General features: G+C 43.7%; 1 protein-coding gene across 1 annotated transcript in view; it reads left to right on the forward strand.

Annotated features, from left to right (window-relative positions):
* Nucleotides 1-22131, forward strand: part of LOC122540620 (Down syndrome cell adhesion molecule-like protein 1 homolog) — a 571589-nt gene that overhangs the window by 531420 nt on the left and 18038 nt on the right. Inside the window, exons 25-28 of the mRNA XM_043676579.1 lie at nt 1847-2035; nt 5361-5648; nt 13653-13808; nt 16859-16889. Of these exons, the coding sequence (XP_043532514.1) occupies nt 1847-2035; nt 5361-5648; nt 13653-13808; nt 16859-16889 (664 nt within the window). The remainder of the gene's footprint in view (nt 1-1846; nt 2036-5360; nt 5649-13652; nt 13809-16858; nt 16890-22131) is intronic.

The following is a 22131-nucleotide window of genomic DNA, read 5'->3' on the forward strand; positions in this document are numbered from 1 at the left end:
TCCGGCCTATCACCCTCACCTTAACCTCCTTCCACCTATCGCATTCCCAACGCCCCTCCCCCAAGTCCCTCCTCCCTACCTTTTACCTCATTCCTGAAGAAGGGCTTGTGCCCGAAACGTCGATTCACCTTCTCCTTGGATGCTGCCTGACCTGCTGCGCTTTTCCAGCAACACATTTTTAAGCTCTGATCTCTAGCATTTGCAGTCCTCACTTTCTCCTAGGGAGGAGAGCACTTATTCATTGACCCCACGACTGAATTTTATTCCTAATAAGGAGGATATGTTTGTGCACACCCAATAATGTATGCAGGATGGCAGGTTGGGGTGCCTGAGGAACTTGCAAAATGTTCCAAGGATTTAAAGAACAGGATCAAGTTGTTGGTAGGGAAAGGAAGCTGAATCATGCATAGATTGAGTGTTGCTGAAGATGGATGAACATAGGTTTTCGCCTCCACTGGAGCATCCTCTTGTTACTTCTGACCTACACCTCTCCTCTGGTCACTCTACAGGACATTGGTGAGGCCACTTTTGGAAGACTGCATGCAATTCTGGTTGACTAGCTATAGGAATGATGTTGTGAAACTTGAGATGGTATAGAAAACATTGACAAGGATGTTGCTGCGGTGGAAAGGTTTGAGCTACAGGCTGAGACCTTTTTCCATGCAGCATCGGAAATTGAGGGGTGACCTTACAGGGGTTGATAAAATCATAAGAGGCATGAATAGAGTGAATAGCCAAGTTTGTTTTCTTAGGGTAGGGGAGTCCAAAACTAGAGCGGAGAGGTTTAAGGTGAGAGGGGAAAGATTTAAAAGGGACCTGAGGGATAACCTTTTCACACAATGGGTGGGGTGTGCATGGAATGAGCAACCAGAGAAAGTGGTGGAGGCTGCTACAATTAAAAGGCATCTGGATGGGTATATGAATAGGAAGAATTTAGAGGGATATGGGCTAAATGGGATTAGGTCAGATTGGGATGTCTGGTTGGTGTGGACAGATTGGACTGCAAGGTCCATTTCTGTGCTGTACGACTATATAACTCAGCAAGCAACATTGTGTCCCTGGGAATTGTGTGGAGCTATGTCATGCCTGAGCAAGTGCAGTGGTATAAGTTGCCCAGGAGGTGTTGGCAATGAGGAGGCAATGTGGGTTCTGCAGGAGGAACAATACAGCCCCAGAAGAGATGTCAAGTCCCTACCTAACTGCATGAGAACACCTTTACCACTGATCAGTGACCACATCTCTCCATCCCGACTGTGTTGCTGTTCCTTCACTGTCATAGAATCATGGAACCTCGACAGTGTGGAAAGAGGCCACTCACGCCATTAAGTCTGCACCACCCAACGAAGAGCATCCCAACCAGAGCCAGCCCGCACCCTATCCCACAACCCATAATTCCCATTGGCCAATCCATCTAACCTGCTCATCTTTGGACTGTGGGAGGAAACCGGAGCACCCGGAGGAAACCGCGGGGAGAACTTACAAACTCCACACAGACAAATGGGCTGTAAATCCTGCCCTTGCTAGCCACACCCACATCTTGTGTATGAATAAAAAATAAAAGTCCACCACCACCATCTCGAGGAACACACAAAGATGGGTAGTAAATACTGACATCACACAGCAACATCCGCACCCACAAAAAAATGCCTTTTTTTTTAAATGATTTCTTTCACAGGGTTGTGATTTGGGAATGTTTCCATGCAAAGAAGGTTTCGCTGATGAAGGAGCTAATTTGATGAACCTGAGCAAGAATTGTCTGCCCTTCAAGAACACCGACACAGGGTTTAGTTTGAAATTCAATTTACAGAATTAATGAGACATTGATGCTCTTTTCTCTGTCTGACAGGCTTTGTGTTGCAATACTCTGTTGATAACAGTGAAGAATGGAAGGATGTCTTCATCAACCCAACTGAGCGCTCCTTCAAACTGGACCACCTCAAATGTGGCACTTGGTACAAGGTGAAACTGGCAGCCAAGAACAGTGTTGGAGCTGGGCGCATTAGCGAGATTATTGAAGCCAAAACTCATGGGAGAGGTGGGTCAGGATAAAAAGAAAAATTGTTATGGATGTAAGGTGTTGAGATAAAACCAATCATGAATGCTGCATTTTCTAGACTAGAACAAATGCAGACTGTTCTGAGACATGTTGTGCTGCTCATACACAGATAAGAGCAAGATTAGACCATTTAGCCCCTCAAACCTGCTATGCCATTCTAGCTAATTGATGATCATCTGCTTTGACTGGTCCATATAGTGGCAGGTCAACATATTTACTTCCATTTTGGGAAAGTCGTTGATGTGAAGAGACCATGGAGATCTCAACAGAAGAAAGAAAATGAGATAGAATGTAGACCATTTTCCCATTTTATTTTCCGTTCAGTTATCTCCATGCTACATGGGGCCACCACAATTCTGGTTGATGACCTTGATGTTGACCTTTGTTTTTGGATTTGCCAATTGTTTTTGTAGTTAGATAGTCTTCAGAATGAACCTGTGAACTAGAAACCATAGCCTGGCTAACCAGGAAACCTAATCACTCAACCTCTGCCATAGACATGTTGGAGGGAGTTACTGGGAGATTTTCCTGTTTGACTGCTATGGAAACATACTTTCCTCTGCTTTCCAATTCTGGAGGAGGACTTGAACCCAGAGCTTCTGGCTCAGAGACAGAGAAACTACAACTGTGATACAAGGCCTCCTAACTTTCCCACTCTATAAATTATTATTCAAATGAATAGGAAAACCTAAGGAACAACCTTCTCATGCAGAGCGTGGTGTTTGAATGGATTAATCTGCTAGAGGAGGTGGTGGAGGCTGGTACAGTTACAGCATTTAAAAGGCGTCTGGATGGGCATATGAATAGGAAGGGGTAGAGGGATATGTGCCAAGTGGGACTAGATTAATTTGGCCGGCATGGACAAGTTGGAGCAAAGGGTCTGTTTCCATGCTGTACGTCTCTATGACTGTATGATTTCAAAACCAAACTGCCATAGAACCTTTCGCATTGTAGTAGAGAATATTCAGTCCATCATGTCCCTGCTGGCTCTTAGAAAGCGTGATCCACTCCAAACCCATGTTTCCTTGTCAAGCATATATCCAAAGTCAATAGGTGTGGAGCTGAGAAAGCACAGTAAGTCAGACAGCATCCAAAGAGCAGGAAAGTCAATATTTCTACTGCTTTCCTGCTCCTCGGATGCTGTCTGACCTGCTGTGCTCTTCAAGCTTCCCATCTATTGACTCTAACTTCCAGCATCTGCAGTCCTTACTGTCTCAGTGCATATATCCAGTTATTGTGTGAAAGTTATTAGTGTATCTCCTGCCACCATCATTTCAGGGTCAGAAGTTATACCATACAAAGTTATTGTCCAAAAGATTTATTTGAAATCACAAGCTTTTGGAACTCTGCTCCTTTATCATCTGACCATAACGACATACTGTTTAAAAAAAATCTCTATCTACCATCCAGTTTATTTCCAAATTGCCTCAAACCTTTAGTTAGGGAACCACCCACTGGTGGAAACAATTCATTGTTTACTCAAGAAAAATGCCAAAGAACTTTGAATGCTGCTGAAATTCTCCTTTAATATTCTCTGCCCGAAAGGGAACAATCCCAGATTCTCTGGCATTGCGATGTAACTGCAGTCACTTATCCCAGTTACGAACCCCGATTGGAAAACACTTGCTAAGCAATCCCGAGTATGCTGTGAATCATATTGACAACCATTTCAGTGTTGGAAGCTGCATCTATTACTGCACAGAGTCCTGGTATTTGCAGACTGAAAGATTATGTGCACGCATTTCAACTTAACCAAATGGGTGACAGTCACTCTCTATTCATTGCCTTGATCAGTCAGAGACAAACTGTCCAGTTTAAATTTAAACAAAGCTCAACAGTTGTCTGTCAGTCATCATCTACTAGGTGCTTACTCAATGGAAAGCCTCCACCAGAGTCCATTTGCCAAATATAAAAATGTTGATTCACTTGGTATCCATTCAGATGCCATGACGAGTGCAAGATGAAAAGCTCCAACAAAATCTATCCTTTTTATTCAGCTGTGGCTTAAAGTTATGGCTAAAACATTTTTGGTAAATCTTTGTCCCCTACTCCCCCCTTTTTGCTAGTCTTTCACAGCCTTCCAGTTGTGCATGGCCAGAATTGGATGCAATGCTCAGGCAAAGACCTGTCCAATGATCGATAAAGGTGAAGCAAATTATTTTGCCTTAGTGTTTTAGGCATCTATTTACAAGCCTTTTTATTAACAGCTTGATCTATCTGTCTTTTCATATTCAGAGATGTGTAGTAGTCCCTCAGATCTGTCAGTGCCTGCATCTATTTTAAAGTCGTATCATTTTATGTACATTGTCAAATTTCCTGGCATGTGTTTCAATTACTTCATTACCTGTAACATGTGCCTCTAGTTGTCAATGCAAAGAAAAATAAAAATTGGTTAAAGTATAAAATAGGCTTTCCAACTAAAACAACCCTAGACAGAACATTTTGACATTAGAGATGTCAGTTATTAATAAGCAATTTGCTCAACTCCCTCCCTGTGGCCTCTGGTACAGATTAAGAAAGGTCACATCGAGCTTGTGCAGTTTGAGTTCAGTATCTCCCAGTGCTTCGGAATCGCTCAGGTTCAGGTCCCAGAGCTGGAGATGGCATCCAGCTGTTCCTGGATCTGTCCTTGCATGGACTGTTCCTGCCAATCAAAGGCAAACAGAACTACTTCCACATTTAGGGACAGACTGGCTTGGCATTTAAAGCTGGGAATGTGAGAAGCTGCCATCTCGGAGCTACAAGGGAAAAGGACAACGTGAAAGAAAAACTTCGTTTTTACAAATTTTTCAGTTCCAGCTTTGTAATTGTGAACATCTTTCCCAACTCTGGGATCTATAGCAATTCGACTATGTTTTGCAACTAATATTTTAAATAAATTATTTTAGCATCATCCTTTCATGTGTCTTTTTTTGGGCAGGCACGGTGGCTCAGTGGTTAGCACTGCTGCCTCACCGTGCCAGAGACCCAGGTTTAATTCCAGCCTCAGACGACTGTCTGTGTGCAGTCTGCACATTCTCCCCATGTCTGCTGGGTGCTCTGGTTTCCTCCCACAGTCTGATGATGAGGTTAGGTGGAATGTCCATGCTAAATTGGCCATAGTTTCCAAGTTGGGTCAGCAATGGTAAATGTGGGGTTACAGGGATAGGGTAGGATGCTATTTGGAGGGTCAGCACAGGCTACATGGCCTCCTTGTGCATTGTGGGGATTCTGTCATGACTTTAACAAGATATATTTAAAATGTGAAGCTAGGGATGTTGATCAATGTGCCTCTTATTTCTTTCCTTTTTGTTTCTTCTTCCAGAACCTGCTTTCGACAAGGACCGGCATCTCTTTACCCACATTAACTCTACCCACGCCAGGCTCAACCTCCAAGGGTGGAACAGTGGTGGCTGCCCCATCACAGCAATCGTCATGGACTACCGTCCCAAAGGCACCTGGCCTTGGCTTACGTTAAAGACCAACTTGTCGCATGAGGTTTTCCTACAGGACCTGCAAGGGGCCACTTGGTATGAGTTGAAAATGAGAGCCTGTAACAGCGCTGGATGTGGCAACGAGACAACACATTTTGCCACACTCGATTATGACGGAAGTAGGTGTGGGGAGTGGTTGTGGGGAATTTAACTTTTCACCTTCAGGTCATGGCTTTCTTGAGAAAACCTATTTCTTCACATGTAGGACCCAGGGTACACTGATCCAATCCCAATTTCGCCACAGAAACACAACACTGCACTTCCCAGATGTTTTTCCTTAAACATTACCATGGCACACTCCCAACTTTCACTAAAGCCGGGCAGCATAACTGATTTGTGCTGGAGCACTGAATTGAGGACATCTATTTACATTTAACAGTGTGATAGACATCTGATAGTCCATAGCTCAATAACTAGTAACAAGGAACTGAGTGCTCATTTCTTCAACTCTCCATGTCCGACAGAGGCATCATTAGAGCAGATGTGACTGGGATGGAGTATCAGAGAGTGAGGAAGAGGTCTTATAGGAGTAAGGTGGGAAGAAGTGAGAGAAATATAATGGGGAGAGGAAGTAAATATCTAGTAACATGTACGGCTGTAAGTTGATAAGAAGTATCAGTCTTATTATCAAAAAGCAAATCCTTAAAGATAGTATGTGACGTTCAGGAAGAGGAAAGAATGGGCAGAAGGTGAAGATTTGAAGCACGGTAAATGACATCTTTGGGAGTCAGAGGAGTTCGGAGCTGCATGAAGTCAGTTATCAGTGTCAGAAAGACAAAAGAAGATTGGGAAAGGGTGCAATTATAAAATGGCCACTAACAGCACAAATAAAGAATTTAGGAGGAATTTCTTTATACAGGGCATGTAAAACTCCTTTCCACATGTCTTGATTGAAGCAGAGAGTGACATTGCATTTCAGGAGAGATGTGATACACACAGGAGGGAGCAGGCATGAGGGGATGTTGGGGGTGACAATGGAAGGAGCATTAAAAGCGGGCACTGTCTCACCTGCAGTATAAACACACGCATGGACCAAGATGGGCCGAATGGAGTGTTTTTTGAGACAGTAGACTCTTTATATGTCGAAGCTGAACACCCAATATTGCAATCGTTATTACTTTAATGTAAGCTTTGACTCCACCTAGAGGCTGAGTTAATAAATTTCTGCTGACTGAAACTGAGTGTTAGGGAGTCTGCTTCCCCATTCTCTTCAACTGGTTCTTCAAAAGAAATTAAAGTTGATCAAAGGATTAAACAATGGTGAACCTCAAGCCCTCCAAGAACTCTGTGTTTATTCAAACCTGTCCATTCTCCACTTTGTTCGCACGAAGGAAACCATCCAGGTTTTATATATTGAAAATGAAAGTCTTAAAATAACAGGATCTGCCTGTTACATTTAAAAAGGCATTGGGTTGCAGAGTAGATCTGGAGGGAATGTTAAAGGATCAGGAGCAAGGGGACACAGAATAAAAGTAATTCGGAAAAGAAGCAAAACCAATGAGGAAAGACATTTTTCACATAGCAAGTGGTTCAGTTGTGGAATACATTACCTGAGAGTGTGATGGATGCTGGGTCAGTCGAGGCATTCTACAGGAAAGTTAAACAATTATTTGAGAGTTTTCCATGCTCTTATGGTAGTGGCACTAAGAGAATTGTCTCACTTGGAGAATCATTGAAGCCACAATAGCCAAATAGCCTCCTTCCACAATTCCACGGCTGGGTGTTACTGGCCATATTTGGCTCCATTAACAGCAAAAACATTTCAGTTAGAAGGTTTTGAAAGTCACATAGATCAGGGATCTTGAGTTCCAAGTCTGTGGTGGCCATTGCTTTCAGTCATCTGGGATCTGGAATTCTCTTGCTAAATCTCCGCATTGCTCCCACCTCCTCTAGGACCCTCCTTAAAACTCATCCATTTCATCAAGCTTTTGGTCACCAAAATCTCCTCTTTTCAATTTTGAACTGATTGTGTTCCGGTGAAGTACTTTGGTAAATTTCGCTAAGTGGCAGTCACTGTGTAAGGGCAAGCTGCTCGTCGTATTTGCAGAGGCAGGGGAATCCTCCCTTCCCCCACTTACCTGCCAAGGCTTGTGGCCAGTGAGGATAGGTTGTGCACTTGATGCAGTCGCGAGGAAAGATAACTGCCCCTTCTACTTTGCCCAGCAAGGAAGCACAACAATTTGTACACACCACCCCAAGACAACTGAGTGCATACAGGGTGGCACGTTGGCTCAGTGGTTAGTACTACTGCCTCACAGTGCCAGGGCCATGGGCTCGATTCCAGCCTCAGGTAACTGTCTGTGTGGAGATTGCACATTTTCCCAGTGTCTACAAAAGTTTCCTTCTGGTGCTCTGATTTCCTCTCACAATCCAAAGATGTGCAGATTAGGTGAATTGGCCATGCTAAATTGCCATAATATTTAGGGATGAGTAAGTTAGGGGTAAATGTAGGGTGGATTACTCTTTGGAGAATTAGTGTGGACTTGTTGGGCTGAAGGGCCTGTTTACACACTGTAGGGATTCACTGATTCTACTGATCAGGAGTGCACTGTGCTGTGTTCCAAATCGGAAGGCGCCCTCGTCTTTATGTGAACTGCTGCAGCATGTGGAGTGGACTTTTGAATCACGCAGTCCCTGTTGCAAACTGAGTCCTGCAGTCAGACCTTGTAAGGGCTGTCTTGAGGTAACGGTCAATTATTCTGGCACCTGCCCCCCAGCGCTGAGCAACAAATGCCAACCAGCCCCTGCTGGGATTTCCCCAGGCTCCCTCAGAGAGCCAGGCACCGATGTGCTTCAAGATGACAGAGCAGGCAGAGAGTGACCTTTACCTGGCCACCACCATTATCACATTAATCTAGCAGGTTTGTGGGAGGTAGAAGCAGTGAGAAAAATAGCAGGCTTGCACGATAATAGGACTTGAAGTATTTCCAACTGAGTGCTAGCCTTCCTCTGTTCTTTAATTCTGCAATCAGTAGTACTGGCCATCTGCTGCTACTTCCAGAGCCTCAAGACATGTTGGACTGCAAATTTTTTCTCAGAGATTTAAACCTTTCCCGGTCAAGATTCCCAAATGTACAGTGCGTCCAACTGAAAGTTCAGGAGTAACATCTTTACCTGAGAGTTGTCACTGCAAGGCGTGGTTGAGGTGAATATCATGGAATTATTTAAGGGGGAGCAGAATAGGCTCAAGAGAGAAAATAACTAAAGTTAGATGATGAGGCAAGAGGTTTGTTCAGAGTTGAAACTCTGGCCTGGACTGAATACAACAAAGAATGGCAATGCTGGGGATCTGAAACAAAAGCAGAAAGTGCTGGAGAAACTCAGCAGTTCTGGAAGCATCTGTGGAGGGAAAAACAGACTTAATGTTTCAAGTCCATTGACTCTTGGTCAGAGCTGAAAGCAGCTGGGAAATGGTAGTATTCATACTGCTGACCGAGCGGGAGGGCTGAATGTGATTTGCTGATGTACATTCCAAAGGAAGAAGGTAAAGGATTAATGACCAGACAGTTACTTGTCACACAGAGAAAATGTCCAGTCAACCTTAACATTCAACAATTTGCAAGGACTGCAATGAAACTGAGCTGTCGTCATCCAAAGGATGTACCTAGCGTGGCCTCTTATTTCTTCCTCTCTGTACTGTCACTGTGAAATGCAACATTGATATGAAACGTTAGCCAAACAAAGAGTGTGAATTGTATGTACTATTCTGTGTGAAAAATAACAAGAATTCTCTTCGCTCCTTTATATTTTGTGCGATGGCTTCACTTTGGAATTACTGACAACTTTTTTGATTGTCAGACTGCAGTTTGTGTCATAAAGCAGTAAATGTTACAGGAACATGGGCTTGTAGCAAATTGCCAACCTGTTTCCTTTTCACTTTAATGGGTGAGAAATGGGTGTGGTTTAAACTGGGCTAATGATCTGCCTTCTTCAGGGCTTGTACTCTCTGGCATTTAGAAGAATGAGAGAGTATCTCATTAAAACATATAAAGTCCTGATGGGACTACACATAAGAAGAATGTTCCTTATGTTGGGGAAGTGCAGAGCTAGGGGTCACAGTCTAAGGGGTAAGCCATTCGGGACTGAGATGAGGAAGAATTTCTTCACTCAGTGAGTTGTGAACCTGTGGAATTCCCTCCCACAGGAAGCTGTTGGGGCCAATTCATTAGATAGATTCAAGAGGGAGCTGGATGTGGCCTTTGTGTCTAAAGGGATCAAGGGGTATCGAGAGAGAGTGGAAGTGGGATACTGAAATTGCATGATCAGCCATGATCATATTGAATGGTAGAACAGGCTCGAAGGGCCGAATGGCCTATTCTTGTTCCTACTTTCTATGTCTCACGCTATTGGAAAACACCATTCTTAACCCCAAAGGGATTTTTATGCAGATAGTGCACTTCCCTGTGCAGTTTCCTCTCTGTGAGCAGACATTGCTCCTATTCTGGTCCAGTGGCCCTGTGTACACTGCTTTGTTGTGGGCCATGACCTTCAGGCTTGGCCTAAGCCACAATCGACGCTTCAAGATTCATCTTGGCAACTGAAAGCAACAACCTCCCTCTCTTTGTTTTATTTCATATCCAGAAGTGCTCTCACACAAAACTGAACATATCTTTTTTCTATCACCAAATCATCCTTTATTCACCACCTCAAAATCACCCGTGTTTCCAAATAGTGAAGTGCCAGGCAAGGGAACTACAGACCAACAAAGTGAGGGAGAGGAGGTGGAGAGGGAAAGGGGTTATATCAAAATGGAGTTGGGAGCACTCCACCCCCTGCAGTGCTCACCTTTCCCTAAAAGCACAAACATATTGATGGACACTGTGTGATCACTCTCCAAGGACACCCAGGTGTGAACATAGCCATGGAAACAAGGATGGCATTCAGAAACCATGCCCCCCCCCCCAATGCCTGTTGCCTGCACCCTGGCTCCTCCTCATTGTATGACAGTTATTTACCAAGGAGACCTGCTGACTTTGACGAGTTTATGAGCTTCAAGTCGCAAAGTGTTGCCTAGCAGCTTCCACTGAAACATTAGAAGTCCCTGTTTATAGCAGCATCAAAGCAAGCATAAGAAAGTGAAAAAGAAGCAAGTCTGTGTCTTCCAGCTGTAAATTGTTGGCAAAAATGTAAAATCCAATAAAATGAATGAGTATTTTGCCAAATATAAGGTAGTGGGTTAAAGGAGCACAGATGTACTGTCTGGAATATGTCTTTATAAGGTGCAATAAAATAAAGGAGGGGACCTCATGCTGAGAATTGTGGTGTGGCCAATGCACCCATACACTAGAATGCCAGCTATTCCAAACAATAGTGATATCTCAATAAGCCTGCCATTTCAGAACTAATGCAGGAAATAAACAACAGAACTATCAGCATTTGTGCAAAGGGAAAGACAGGTGAACAGTTGATAGGTATTTCCTGTAGATTGCTGGTTTGGTTCCAGATTTCCCAGATTTCTTTATCCTTCCTCTCTTTCTACTCTCACAATTAACCTCGGAATCCCACTCTTAGACTACACCAGCATTGTTATGAACCAGGACAGACCTCCTCAAAACATTTTAAGAAGATAGCCCAGGCCCTAACTTTTCTAACTGCTTTAACAGGTATAGAGTGGATATTCCAGGAGTGATGCAGTTGACCCAGCATCTCAGTTTTAAACAAAACAGAATTTATTTCCACATGAGCAAAAAGAAAACCAAATTTAGAATAATATCCTATTTCTAAATCCAATCAACATGAAAACGTAACTTAATTATGCTGTTCCAAAAACTGGCTAAATCCCCATAAACACCCTCTCAGCAAAAACAGGTAAAATCAAACGCAGGTTCTTATAGGAGAGATGTCAGAGAGAGACACGATCAGGATGGAGTTGTTTCTTCGGGTCCAGCAGCTTTTCTGGGTTCCCAGCTAAAACTTGACTAGTAGCTACAAACAAAACAGCTTGCTAAAACCAAACCAAACCAAAACTTGTACTGGGAGAAATGGCAACTCCCCTTTCATTGTATAAATATTTTTTAAAAGCTTCTTCTCGAAGTTAAACTCAGATGTATTGGAACCTCTGCCTTTCCGACCCCTTGAAAAAAAACCATAGCCTTGTTAAAGGAGCAGCATTGTCACAACATCCAATTTTGCAAATATCATGAGTATCACTGAATTGTCGAGGTACAGAATGAGGCCATTCAGCCTGTCATGCTGGGGCTTAGTCTCTGAAGATGTAGTTCACCCAGTGCCATTCTCCTGATTTCTACCCCATAATCCTACACATCCTTCCCTCTCCGATAACAATGTAGTTCCCCCTTTGAAAGGATCAGTTGAACTGTCACTTGAACCATACATTCCAGCTCCCAACCAATGTCTACGAAAAGAGAAGCTTTTCTGAACAGTCTTTGCTTCTTTTGCTCCAATATACTCTCCTTTTGAATTCTGTCCAAAACAAAGCTGTCACTTGCATGGTTCAGGCAGTTCCCCCAGTGCCCCTTTTATGATATTTTTTAATCAACCGATTCAGAGATACACACCTCTAGAGCAAGTGGAATTTGAACCCAGGCGTCCTGGTCTAGAGATTTGTATCATGCCACTGCTACACAAGAGCCCCCACCTTGTATTTTAATTCCACATTGACTGATTAATCCATTCATAGGAACATTACAAGGAAGAGGAGACCATTCAGCCCCTTGGGCATCTAGCCTACAGCTCAATTGGTTCAAAGTTTTAGATTAGATTAGATTCCCTACAGTATGGAAACAGGCCCTTCGGCCCAACAAGTCCACACCAACCCTCTGAAGAGTAACCCACCCAGACCGATTTCTCTACCCTCTATTTACCTCCCAACTAATGAACCTCACACTATAGGCAATACACCTGACCTGGAAATCTTTGGATTGTGGGAGGAAACCGGAGCACCCGGAGAGAACCCACGCAGACACGGGGAGAACGGGCAAACTCCACACAGACAGTCCCCGAGGCAGGGATCGAACCTGGGTCCCTGACGCTGTGAGGCAACAGTGCTAATCACTGAGGCAAAGTTGATCTGCATCCAAACACCATTTCCAGATTTTACTCCACTCCCACAGATAACTAATAATCTGAATTTTAAAAGCACCAACTGGTCAGTAACACAACCTCATCTGTAAAGGTTGGTCTCATTTACTTCTACCTTCCAATGAGACATTGTTCAGAGCTAACGGCATTATATAAATGGAGCTTGCTCCTTTTTAAAACTGTAATGATTGCATTTCTCCAGTCAAAGGAACTCGGAGCAAGAGTAGGCCTGTCCTTCCAAACCCATCAATGCCTTTAATATCTAAATACTTATCCATCTCTTTCTTAGATATAGTCAGTGACCCAGTATCCACAACCTTCTGCTGGAGTGAGTTCCACAGTTTAACCACCCTCTGAATGAAGAAATGTTTCCTAATCTCAGTTATAAATGGCCCGTTGGTACAGTGTCCCTATGTCTGCCATCAGGACACCTGTACTCAAGTCCCACCTATTCCAGAAGTGTAAAGTAACATCTCTGAATGGGTTGATGAAAATTATCCAGCCAATGTCTTGACACTGTGATTCCTGATCAAGGGCTTTTGCCCGAAACGTCGATTTTGCTGAAGCTCCTCGGATGCTGCCTGAACTGCTGAGTTCTTCCAGCACCACTGATCCAGACTGTGACCCACGGTTCTGGTCTCTCCAAAATAGGGTGCACCCTCCTGCATCTAACCTCACTCGCCCTGTTACAATCCGACACATTTCAATCTCCTCGATACTTCTAAACTCTAGTGAATACAATAACAGCAACAATAATTTGAATTTATAATCAATCTTAATGTAATAAAATATCCAAAAATGCTTCACAGGAGAATAACATGAATGAACGTATCACTGGTATTACTTGGGATGGTACTTTAAGAGCGACCAAGTGAGCTCTAAGTCATTTATGAATAAAAAATGTATATGTTACAAATAATTTCAAAGTCACTGAAATCTGATTTCAGGCCTAAGGCACTTGTGAACTATTTCAGGATCCTCATTACAGTTCATGACCTGTTTCTAACCCCCTCGGAATTTGTTTCCAGGTATCTCTCATCATTTAGATGTTGATTTTTTTTTAACATGCTCTGATATGTTAGGCACTATCCCACCAATCAAATCGATCCAAGGAGAGGGAGATGACGTGAAGAAACTGTTCACCATAGCTTGTCCTGTGATCCTGGCAACGGTTGCCGTGGCACTCCTGTTCATCATCAGGAAGAAACGGAAGGAGAAACGCCTGAAGAGACTGCGCGGTAAGTGGGAGGGGTCAGAGAACATGGGTGAGTACCCTCGGGTCAAACTAATTATTCCTGAGGTGATTGCAAAGCTCTCTCTTGGTGGCTCAACTGATTAAAACACAGTGTGGATTTGAGAGTCATTGGGTCAAAATCCACTCCCAGATCGAATTGTAGGTCTATTTACCCACCATGGGGACTACAACAGTTCAAGGAGGCAGCTCACCACCACCTTCTCAGCTTAACCCAGCCACCGACACCCCCATTCCCTTGAATGAATGAAATGAAGACCCCACAGCCAAAGACTTTGACCTGAGTAACAGTGGGGATTCTGGGATTGACCTTTTGTGCTGGAGTTGGGTGCTTCTCACCCCCACCCCCAACCCAGTCTATCCAGAGATTCCCCCACCTGGTGGAATCAGCATGTCAGTGAGCACAAGATTGTGATTCCATCAGCTACTGACTCTCAGTGACATCGAGTGGCCACCTAGGAGAGATATGTTACATATCAATGAGTTACATTCTGGGGTAAGGAAGATCAATAAAAGTTGAATATATCAGTTAGCTGAGTCAGAAAGTAAAGTCTGTTCTTAGTGAGAATTTGCTAGTTTTGATTTAGAACTTTGAATTTCATCAAATCTATAATATAAGAATGCTGAGTTACCATCTGTTTAAAGATGAGGTCTCTGTGATTTCTTGTCTTGTTTTTGTCTCCTCCACAAAGTTGAAGCATTCCTGCTGTGAATTGTGTGCAGTCCATTTAATACAATGGAACTTGAGTGGACCTTTCTAGGTTCTGTGATTTTAATTTTTATACTAGAACACCTTGGATGCCTAATTATTTCCCAACTGTTAGCGAGCCAGCAGGAGCTTTGTGATGCTGATAGGATGTGTCCTTACGTTCTGTTCACATTCCCTGGCTGTGCCAATTACAAAGAGAAGAAATCTGGCTGAGATTGCACTGGAGTCTTCTCCTTTGAAGAGTGCCACGATAGCACAGGTGGTTAAAGGAGGGCAGTGCTGACCAGATGGTCACCGATTTGAGTTGGACGACCGGCTTGGACAGTACCGACAAAATCCTTGGATTCATTTAAGGGACATTTGGGAGAGATGATGGGAGGAGGGTGGGTTTCTACAGATGGATGAACTAAGATAGAAGCTGACTGATTTTCTTCATCAGTGAAGCTTTGCTGGAGTTTAGGTTCTGACTGAACGCTCCATAACTGGCCAAGTCTTGAGACTGCCTCGAAGCTCAATTGCAATCAATCTCAAAACTCCCTGAGATTTACCAGCTGTACACTTCAACTCCTCTCACTCACGGCATCTTCATAATTATCTATGCCCCATGGCACATACACTCTCTCTCTCTCACTCTCTCTACAAATACTCACACACACTCTGTCTCTCACACACAGACACATATACTCACAAACACAGACATTTACACACTTGCACACACAAACACAGACATAAATATACACATGCCCACATAGACACGCAGAGACATACAGATGCGCGCGCGCACACACACATGCGCATATACAGATGGCCATGCACACATGCACAGACAAATAAATACACCCACACACACATATACATGCAGAGACATACACACAACACATACCCACATACACAGGCACACATAAACATATACACACACCCACATACATGCACACAGACTTATACACACACACACACACACACACACACACACACAGTCCAGTGGTATTATCGCTGGACTATTAATCTAAGTAATATTCCAGGAACCTGGGTTCGAATCCAGCCACGGCAGTGATGGAATTTGAATTCAAAAAGCATCTGGAATTAAGAGTCTAATAGTGACCATTAATCCTTCACCAATTGTTGAAAAGCCCATCTGCCCTTTAAGGAAGGAAACTGCCATTCCCACATGATCTGGTCTCCTGTGACTCCAGACACACATCAATGTGGTTGACTCTTAACTGCCCGCTGGGCAATCAGGGATTGGCAATAAATGCTGGCCTAGCCAGTGATGCCCTCACCCTGTGAATGAATAACAAAAAACGCCAACCCCAGGAATAGTTGATCTTGTGGATAGCTTGGAAGGGAACTTGCAAGCACCTGCTGTCTTTGTCATTATCGATCACATATTGGGAGGTACTGCGATAGAAGGAGCCTTGGTGAGTTTTTGCAGCCACTGTGCATGAATAGTGAAGGGAACAAATGTTTAAAATGGTGGCAATGTGTCAATCAAGTCGCTGCCTTGTCCTAGACGCTGTTTAGCTCCTCATGTACCAACCAAACCAGGGTGAGAGACCTCCTTGTTAGCACACATTTCTAGTTTTCCCCAAGGTAAATTCTTAGAGCACCTAGCTAACGCCAGGTTTAACATCCATCTCATTTCACTGGCCTTCTTTCCACTGTTATAGCACCCATTACTATACAGAACAGAATTACGTGACCTCAAAATATTCTGCAGAGGGATAAATCATGACCCTTTCATAAGAAGATAGTTAGTTTTGCAAAGTTTATATCCATTTAAATTCATACTTTCCTGATGACTGATGTCAGTAAATACGCTTTTATCTATTTTTTCTCATTTCAACCAGACATCTCTTGTCATTGTCATTGAGCTCATTTATTGAAGATATTCAAATGGGATCTCTCCCTCTGACAGGAGTTTGAGTGACATGGCTGATTTCAAATCTGCCTTTGCCTGCCTGTGTCCCCTGGGTTTGGACTGAAATTGGGACACTCATTTATTAAGTGTGGCTAGCTGAAAGAGATATTAAAAAGACCACTGATGCCTGTGGAGTTATAACCCATTTAAATGTCACAGTGTTGGGTGAGAGCGGAACAGCTGGTAGCGGTTCTGGTCTCTTACAGTACATTCTTTTTTTAAAACCAGTCACTCATGCTTGCCAATCATAATGGATGATAAGTTTCATCAGTGCTCTTTCTGGCTATCTTTCAAATTCCATAAAAATCAAAGACAGTTCTGTCAAAATTCTTCCCATATGGAGCTTTAACAGTTAAGCAATTTTTCCTTTTCTTGGAAACTAATCATTGCATTTTTTCATATATTTCAGATGCAAAGAGCCTGGCAGAAATGCTAATAAGGTAAGACACGCTTAGAAACCTGCAGCAAGAATCACTGCATCTATATGTTTCTACATAGTGAATAATAGCACATAAAGTATCTACCAAGAGTATCTGCAGTCTGCATCTGGAGTATCCGCACCTAGAATATCTACACCTTCAGTATCTGCACCTGGAATATATGCATTTACAGTATCTACATCTAGAATATCTCCATCTACAGTATCTGCGTCTAGAATATATGCATTTGCAGTATCTGCATCTAGAATATCTCCATCTACAGTATCTGCACCCAGAATATGTGGATTTACAGTATCTACATCTAGAATACCGTCACCTACAGTATCTACACCCAGAATATGTGCATTTACAGTATCTACATCTAGAATATCTACACCTTCAGTATCTGCACCTAGAATCTATGCATTTACAGTATCTACATCTAGAATATCTCCATCTACAGTATCTGCGTCTAGAATATATGCATTTGCAGTATCTGCATCTAGAATATCGATACCTGGAATATCTGCACCAGAGCGGCAACACCTTTAATATTTCCATGAGAATCTCTGTATCTAGAGTGTCTGCACTTTGAATTGTTGCCAGTCACAAAAAGTCAGTTTCCTTATAGTTAAATTATATTATTTATATTGTTGTTTCCTGACTGAGGATGTCCCAAACATACTTTAAAGCCAGTAAAGTCAATTTAAGGTGCAATCACTGCTGTATTGTAGAAATCATAGCCACAAATGTGTACGCAGCAAGATCCCACAAGTAAGACAAGAAGATAATGAGCAGGTAATCAATTCTCAGTGTTATTTGATGAGGGATAAATATTGATCAAGGCACCATGAATTCCCATGCTGTTCTTCAGAATAATGACACACAATCATTTACATCCAGCTGAGATGGAAGGTGAAGCCTCAGTTTAACATCAGATCAGAAAAACAGCACCCCCAACAGTGGAGCACTCCCTCAGCACAGCATTTGAGTGTCTGCCTAGTTTTTGTAGGAGAAAATGAGGACTGCAGATGCTGGAGATCAGAGCTGAAAATGTGTTGCTGGAAAAGCGCAGCAGGTCAGGCAGCATCCAAGGAACAGGAGAATCGACGTTTCGGGCAGAAGAAGGGCTTATGCCCGAAACGTCGATTCTCCTGTTCCTTGGATGCTGCCTGACCTGCTGCGCTTTTCCAGCAACACATTTTCAGGTGCCTAGTTTTTGTGCCCTGGACTGGCTCTTGGACTTGCAGTGAGCTTGTGAGGTGGGAGTGTTGACGCTGAGCCACAGCTTGTTCAGAATAGAAGCAGTTTCCCCTTTCTATCTCTGTAATGATACAGAGTCAATCAGTGGTAAGGTTCTTTGATTTTCACTTGATTTTTCATCTGCAACTTCAAAGCAAGCCTCAGAAGAGAACTGGAAGTTCCTCCCCAGCCCCCCCCCCTACCATTTTACCTTTTTGGTTTTCAGTGACATGCTTCCTGCTGCAAAAAAATAATTTAAATTCTTGTGTTCAAAGAACAAAAAGAAAAGAAACACAAGTTGAGGAGACGTCTCTCATTAGATGTGACACTGATATATTGTTGCATGGCTCAAAGTGGAAATCACACTCAGAGTGAAGCAGAGTGCTTTGAAAGGAACAAGACCTCAAAGTAGTTTTTGAAAATGAAATTGGAAACGGTGGTAAAAGAGTCTGGAGGTTCCGAGATTTTCAAACCAACGCTGTTGCAGGAAACAAGGAAAATAGAAGCTGTAATTATTTTGACTGGATGGAAATTGTTTATCACCTGGTCAGTACCAATAAGATTGAGAAACAAATACCCCGAAAGGCTACAGTCAGCATCACAGGTACACAGAGAGGGAGAGAGTCTCTTGTGGAATATTAGCTCAGATCTTATTTTCAGATGTCAACCTGCCTTTCCCATTTTAATTCACCTCCCTGCCAAACCATGCGTGAACACTGGTTATTGGCCAGGAATTCTTTGTTCGTTTTTTTTGTAAAACATCCAGCCCAACCCCCACTCCCCCAAAATATTCAATATTTGAAGTGGGGTGGTTTGGTGAGAGAGCAAGGGGCTAGGTGTGCTGTGGCTTGTGTCCTTTTAGGAAAAAAAAATGAATTCTTCTTGATGTAGACATTGCTAGCAAGTTCATTTCTTTGCCGGTCTTGTGGACTCACTGAGTGGCCTGCGAGGCTACTTCAGACGTCAGTTAGAGTGGACAGGAGTCACATACAGGCCAGATTGAGTAAAGCTGGTTTCTTTATCTGAAGGAGATCAGAGAATCAGTTAGGCTTTTCTGCCGATAACTTACTGGTTCCTGCTTCTTATTAAAAACCAAAACTGCTTTGGGGATTCTCAATCTGATTTGAACTGGTGCTCCCTGAGTCCAGTTGTCCAGACCAATACCATGATGCCTGACCTCAGCACAAAGTCATAGTCATAAAGTCATAGAGATGTACAGAATGGAAACAGACCCTTCGATCTAACCTGGCAATGCCGACCCAATATGGTGTAGGTTAGTTCCAGTAGAGACACTGACTGGAAGATCAGGCAGACTTCTGAATGATACCTGATCAGATGTTGCCCATTCTGCAATGCCCTGCCACAGTTTGTCACACACCAGTCCCCACGAAGATGTCCAGCTGTGCATGTATACAGGGGAAAGTGAGGACTGCAGTTGCTGGAGATCAGAGCTGAAAAATTTGTTGCTGGAAAAGCACAGCAGGTCAGGCAGCATCCAAGGAGCAGGAGAATCGACGTTTCGGGCATAAGCCCTTCTTCAGGAATGAGGAAGGTGTGTCAACCAGGCTAAGATAAAAGGTAGGGAGGAGGGACTTGGGGGACGGGCATTGAGAATGCAATAGGTGGAAGGAGTTAAGGTGAGGGTGATAGGCTGGAGAAGGGGTCGGGGCGGAGAGGTCAGGAAGAAGATTGCAGGTCAAGAAGGCGGTGCTGAGTCCGAGGGTTGGACTGAGATAAGATGGAGGGAGGGGAACTGAGAAAGCTGGAGAAATCTGCATTCATCCCTTGGGGTTGGAGGGTGGAGGGAACAACCCAGATGGCCTCTTCTTCAAAGACCACAATTTCCCCTCAGACGTGGTTGATGTGGCTCTCCACCGCATCTCCTCCACTTCCCGCTCCTCTGCCCTTGAACCCCGCCCCTCCAATCGCCACCAGGACAGAACCCCACTGGTCCTCACCTACCACCTCACCAACCTCCAGATACATCGTATCATCCTTCGTCATTTCTGCCACCTCCAAACAGACCCCACCACTAAGGATATATTTCCCTCCCCTCCCCTAACAGCATTCCGGAAAGACCACTCCCTCTGCGACTCCCTTGTCAGGTCCACACCCCCCACCAACCCAACCTCCACTCCCAGCACCTTCCCCTGCAACCGCAAGAAATGCAAAACTTGTGCCCACACCTCCCCCCTCAGTTCCCTCCAAGGCCCCAAGGGATCCTTCCATATCTGTCATAAATTCACCTGCACCTCCACACGCATCATTTACTGCATCCGCTGCACCCGATGTGGCCTCCTTTACATTGGGGAGACAGGCAGACTACTTGCAGAACGTTTCAGAGAACCCCTCTGGGACACCTGCACCAACTAACCCAACCGCCCCGTGGCTGAACACTTTAACTCCCCCTCCCACTCCGCCAAGGACATGCAGGTCCTTGGCCTCCTCCATCGCCAGACCATAGCAACACGATGCCTGGAGGAAGAGCACCTCATCTTCTGCCTAGGAACCCTCAAACCACAAGGGATGAATGCAGATTTCTCCAGCTTCCTCATTTCCCCTCCCCCTACCTTTTATCTTAGCCTGCTTGGCACACCTTCCTCATTCCTGACGAAGGGCTTATGCCCGAAACGTCAATTCTCCTGCTCCTTGGATGCTGCCTGACCTGCTGCGCTTTTCCAGCAACACATTTTTCAGCATGTATACAGGGGCTCCATTGTCCTACACATGATGATTGTTTTCAGTGCACCAATCACAGCATTCACTTCTGGCGCCGGGAGTAAGTGTCAGGCATGGCTTGCACAGCCAATAAGAAAACCAAAGGGAATGCTGAGTATCAGCTCTCTCTGCAAGGTACTCCTGCTTTGTTTTGTGCCTTGCTTTCATGCCCATTTATATTGGAAATTGATGCAATGTTGTGGTATTTCTCTGTAGGAGGATACATCCACCAATCCTCTTTGACTTAGTCTGAGGATCTATTTGGTTTATATTGGTGGAGGGTCAACCATTAGTGATTCTTAACAAGAAAAGGCTCTTGTCTTAATTAAATACAATTTATCATACAACAGTAATTAGGTACAATTCACACAAATTAGTTAGACATTGTTACTTAGACTATTAGGCGACAGAGAGGGCACATCTGGCCCCTTTGAGATCCAGAGCTATTCTCATGATTTCCCCACCCTAGTCTGTACGACATTGTCAGATTGAGTGGAGCTTAGTGCAGTCTCCAACATTAACCCTTTCAGAACCATTACCTTGTGCAAACTTTAGCCTAACAGCCTGAGTTGAACTTGAACTGAGGGGGAAACATTTGTTCCTTGAAGCATTTGAAGGACATATGAGGTCAGAAAATACTTCTTTCACATGGGAACAAACCAATCAGATTCCAGTTCCTGGACATTCACTGTGTCTTTGAGGCAAATAGTGAAGTATGACAAAGTGAGTAAAAAATGAGTTAAAATCATTGGCAAAACAGCAAGACGTGAGACCAGGAGAATTTTTCTCAACAGAGTTGTTAAGATTTGCAACCTTCTCTGTGGAGAATTACTTATTCATTATTATTACTTAATTAATGATTCTATAAGTAAATGTAAAATCAAGTTAGACAGGTACTTGAGCATGAGAAATATGCAGATTATAGACAAAAGGCAAAGGGAGTATTCCTTTTCTTATTGTTCACAGGACATGGGCATCATTAGCTCTGTCAGCATTTACTTTCTGCCCATAATTGCCCTTGAGAAGGTGGTGGTGAGCTATCTTCTTGACCCACTGAAATACCTCAGGGACACTCACGGTGTTGCTAGGGAGGAAGTTTCCAGATTTTGACCCAATGACATTGAGGGAACTGAGATATATTTCCAAGTCAGGGTGGTGTGTGCCTTGGCAAGCAGCTGATGGATGGTGGAGATCCCATGTATCTGCTACCCTTGTTCTTCCAAGTGGTAGACTTCATGGGTTAGGAAGATGCTGTCAAAGGATGTATTGTGAGTCATTGCATTTTGTTAGTAATGGGAATCAG

Source organism: Chiloscyllium plagiosum, chromosome 35 (genome assembly GCF_004010195.1).
Source record: "Chiloscyllium plagiosum isolate BGI_BamShark_2017 chromosome 35, ASM401019v2, whole genome shotgun sequence".
NCBI classification, from domain to species: Eukaryota; Metazoa; Chordata; class Chondrichthyes; order Orectolobiformes; family Hemiscylliidae; genus Chiloscyllium; species Chiloscyllium plagiosum.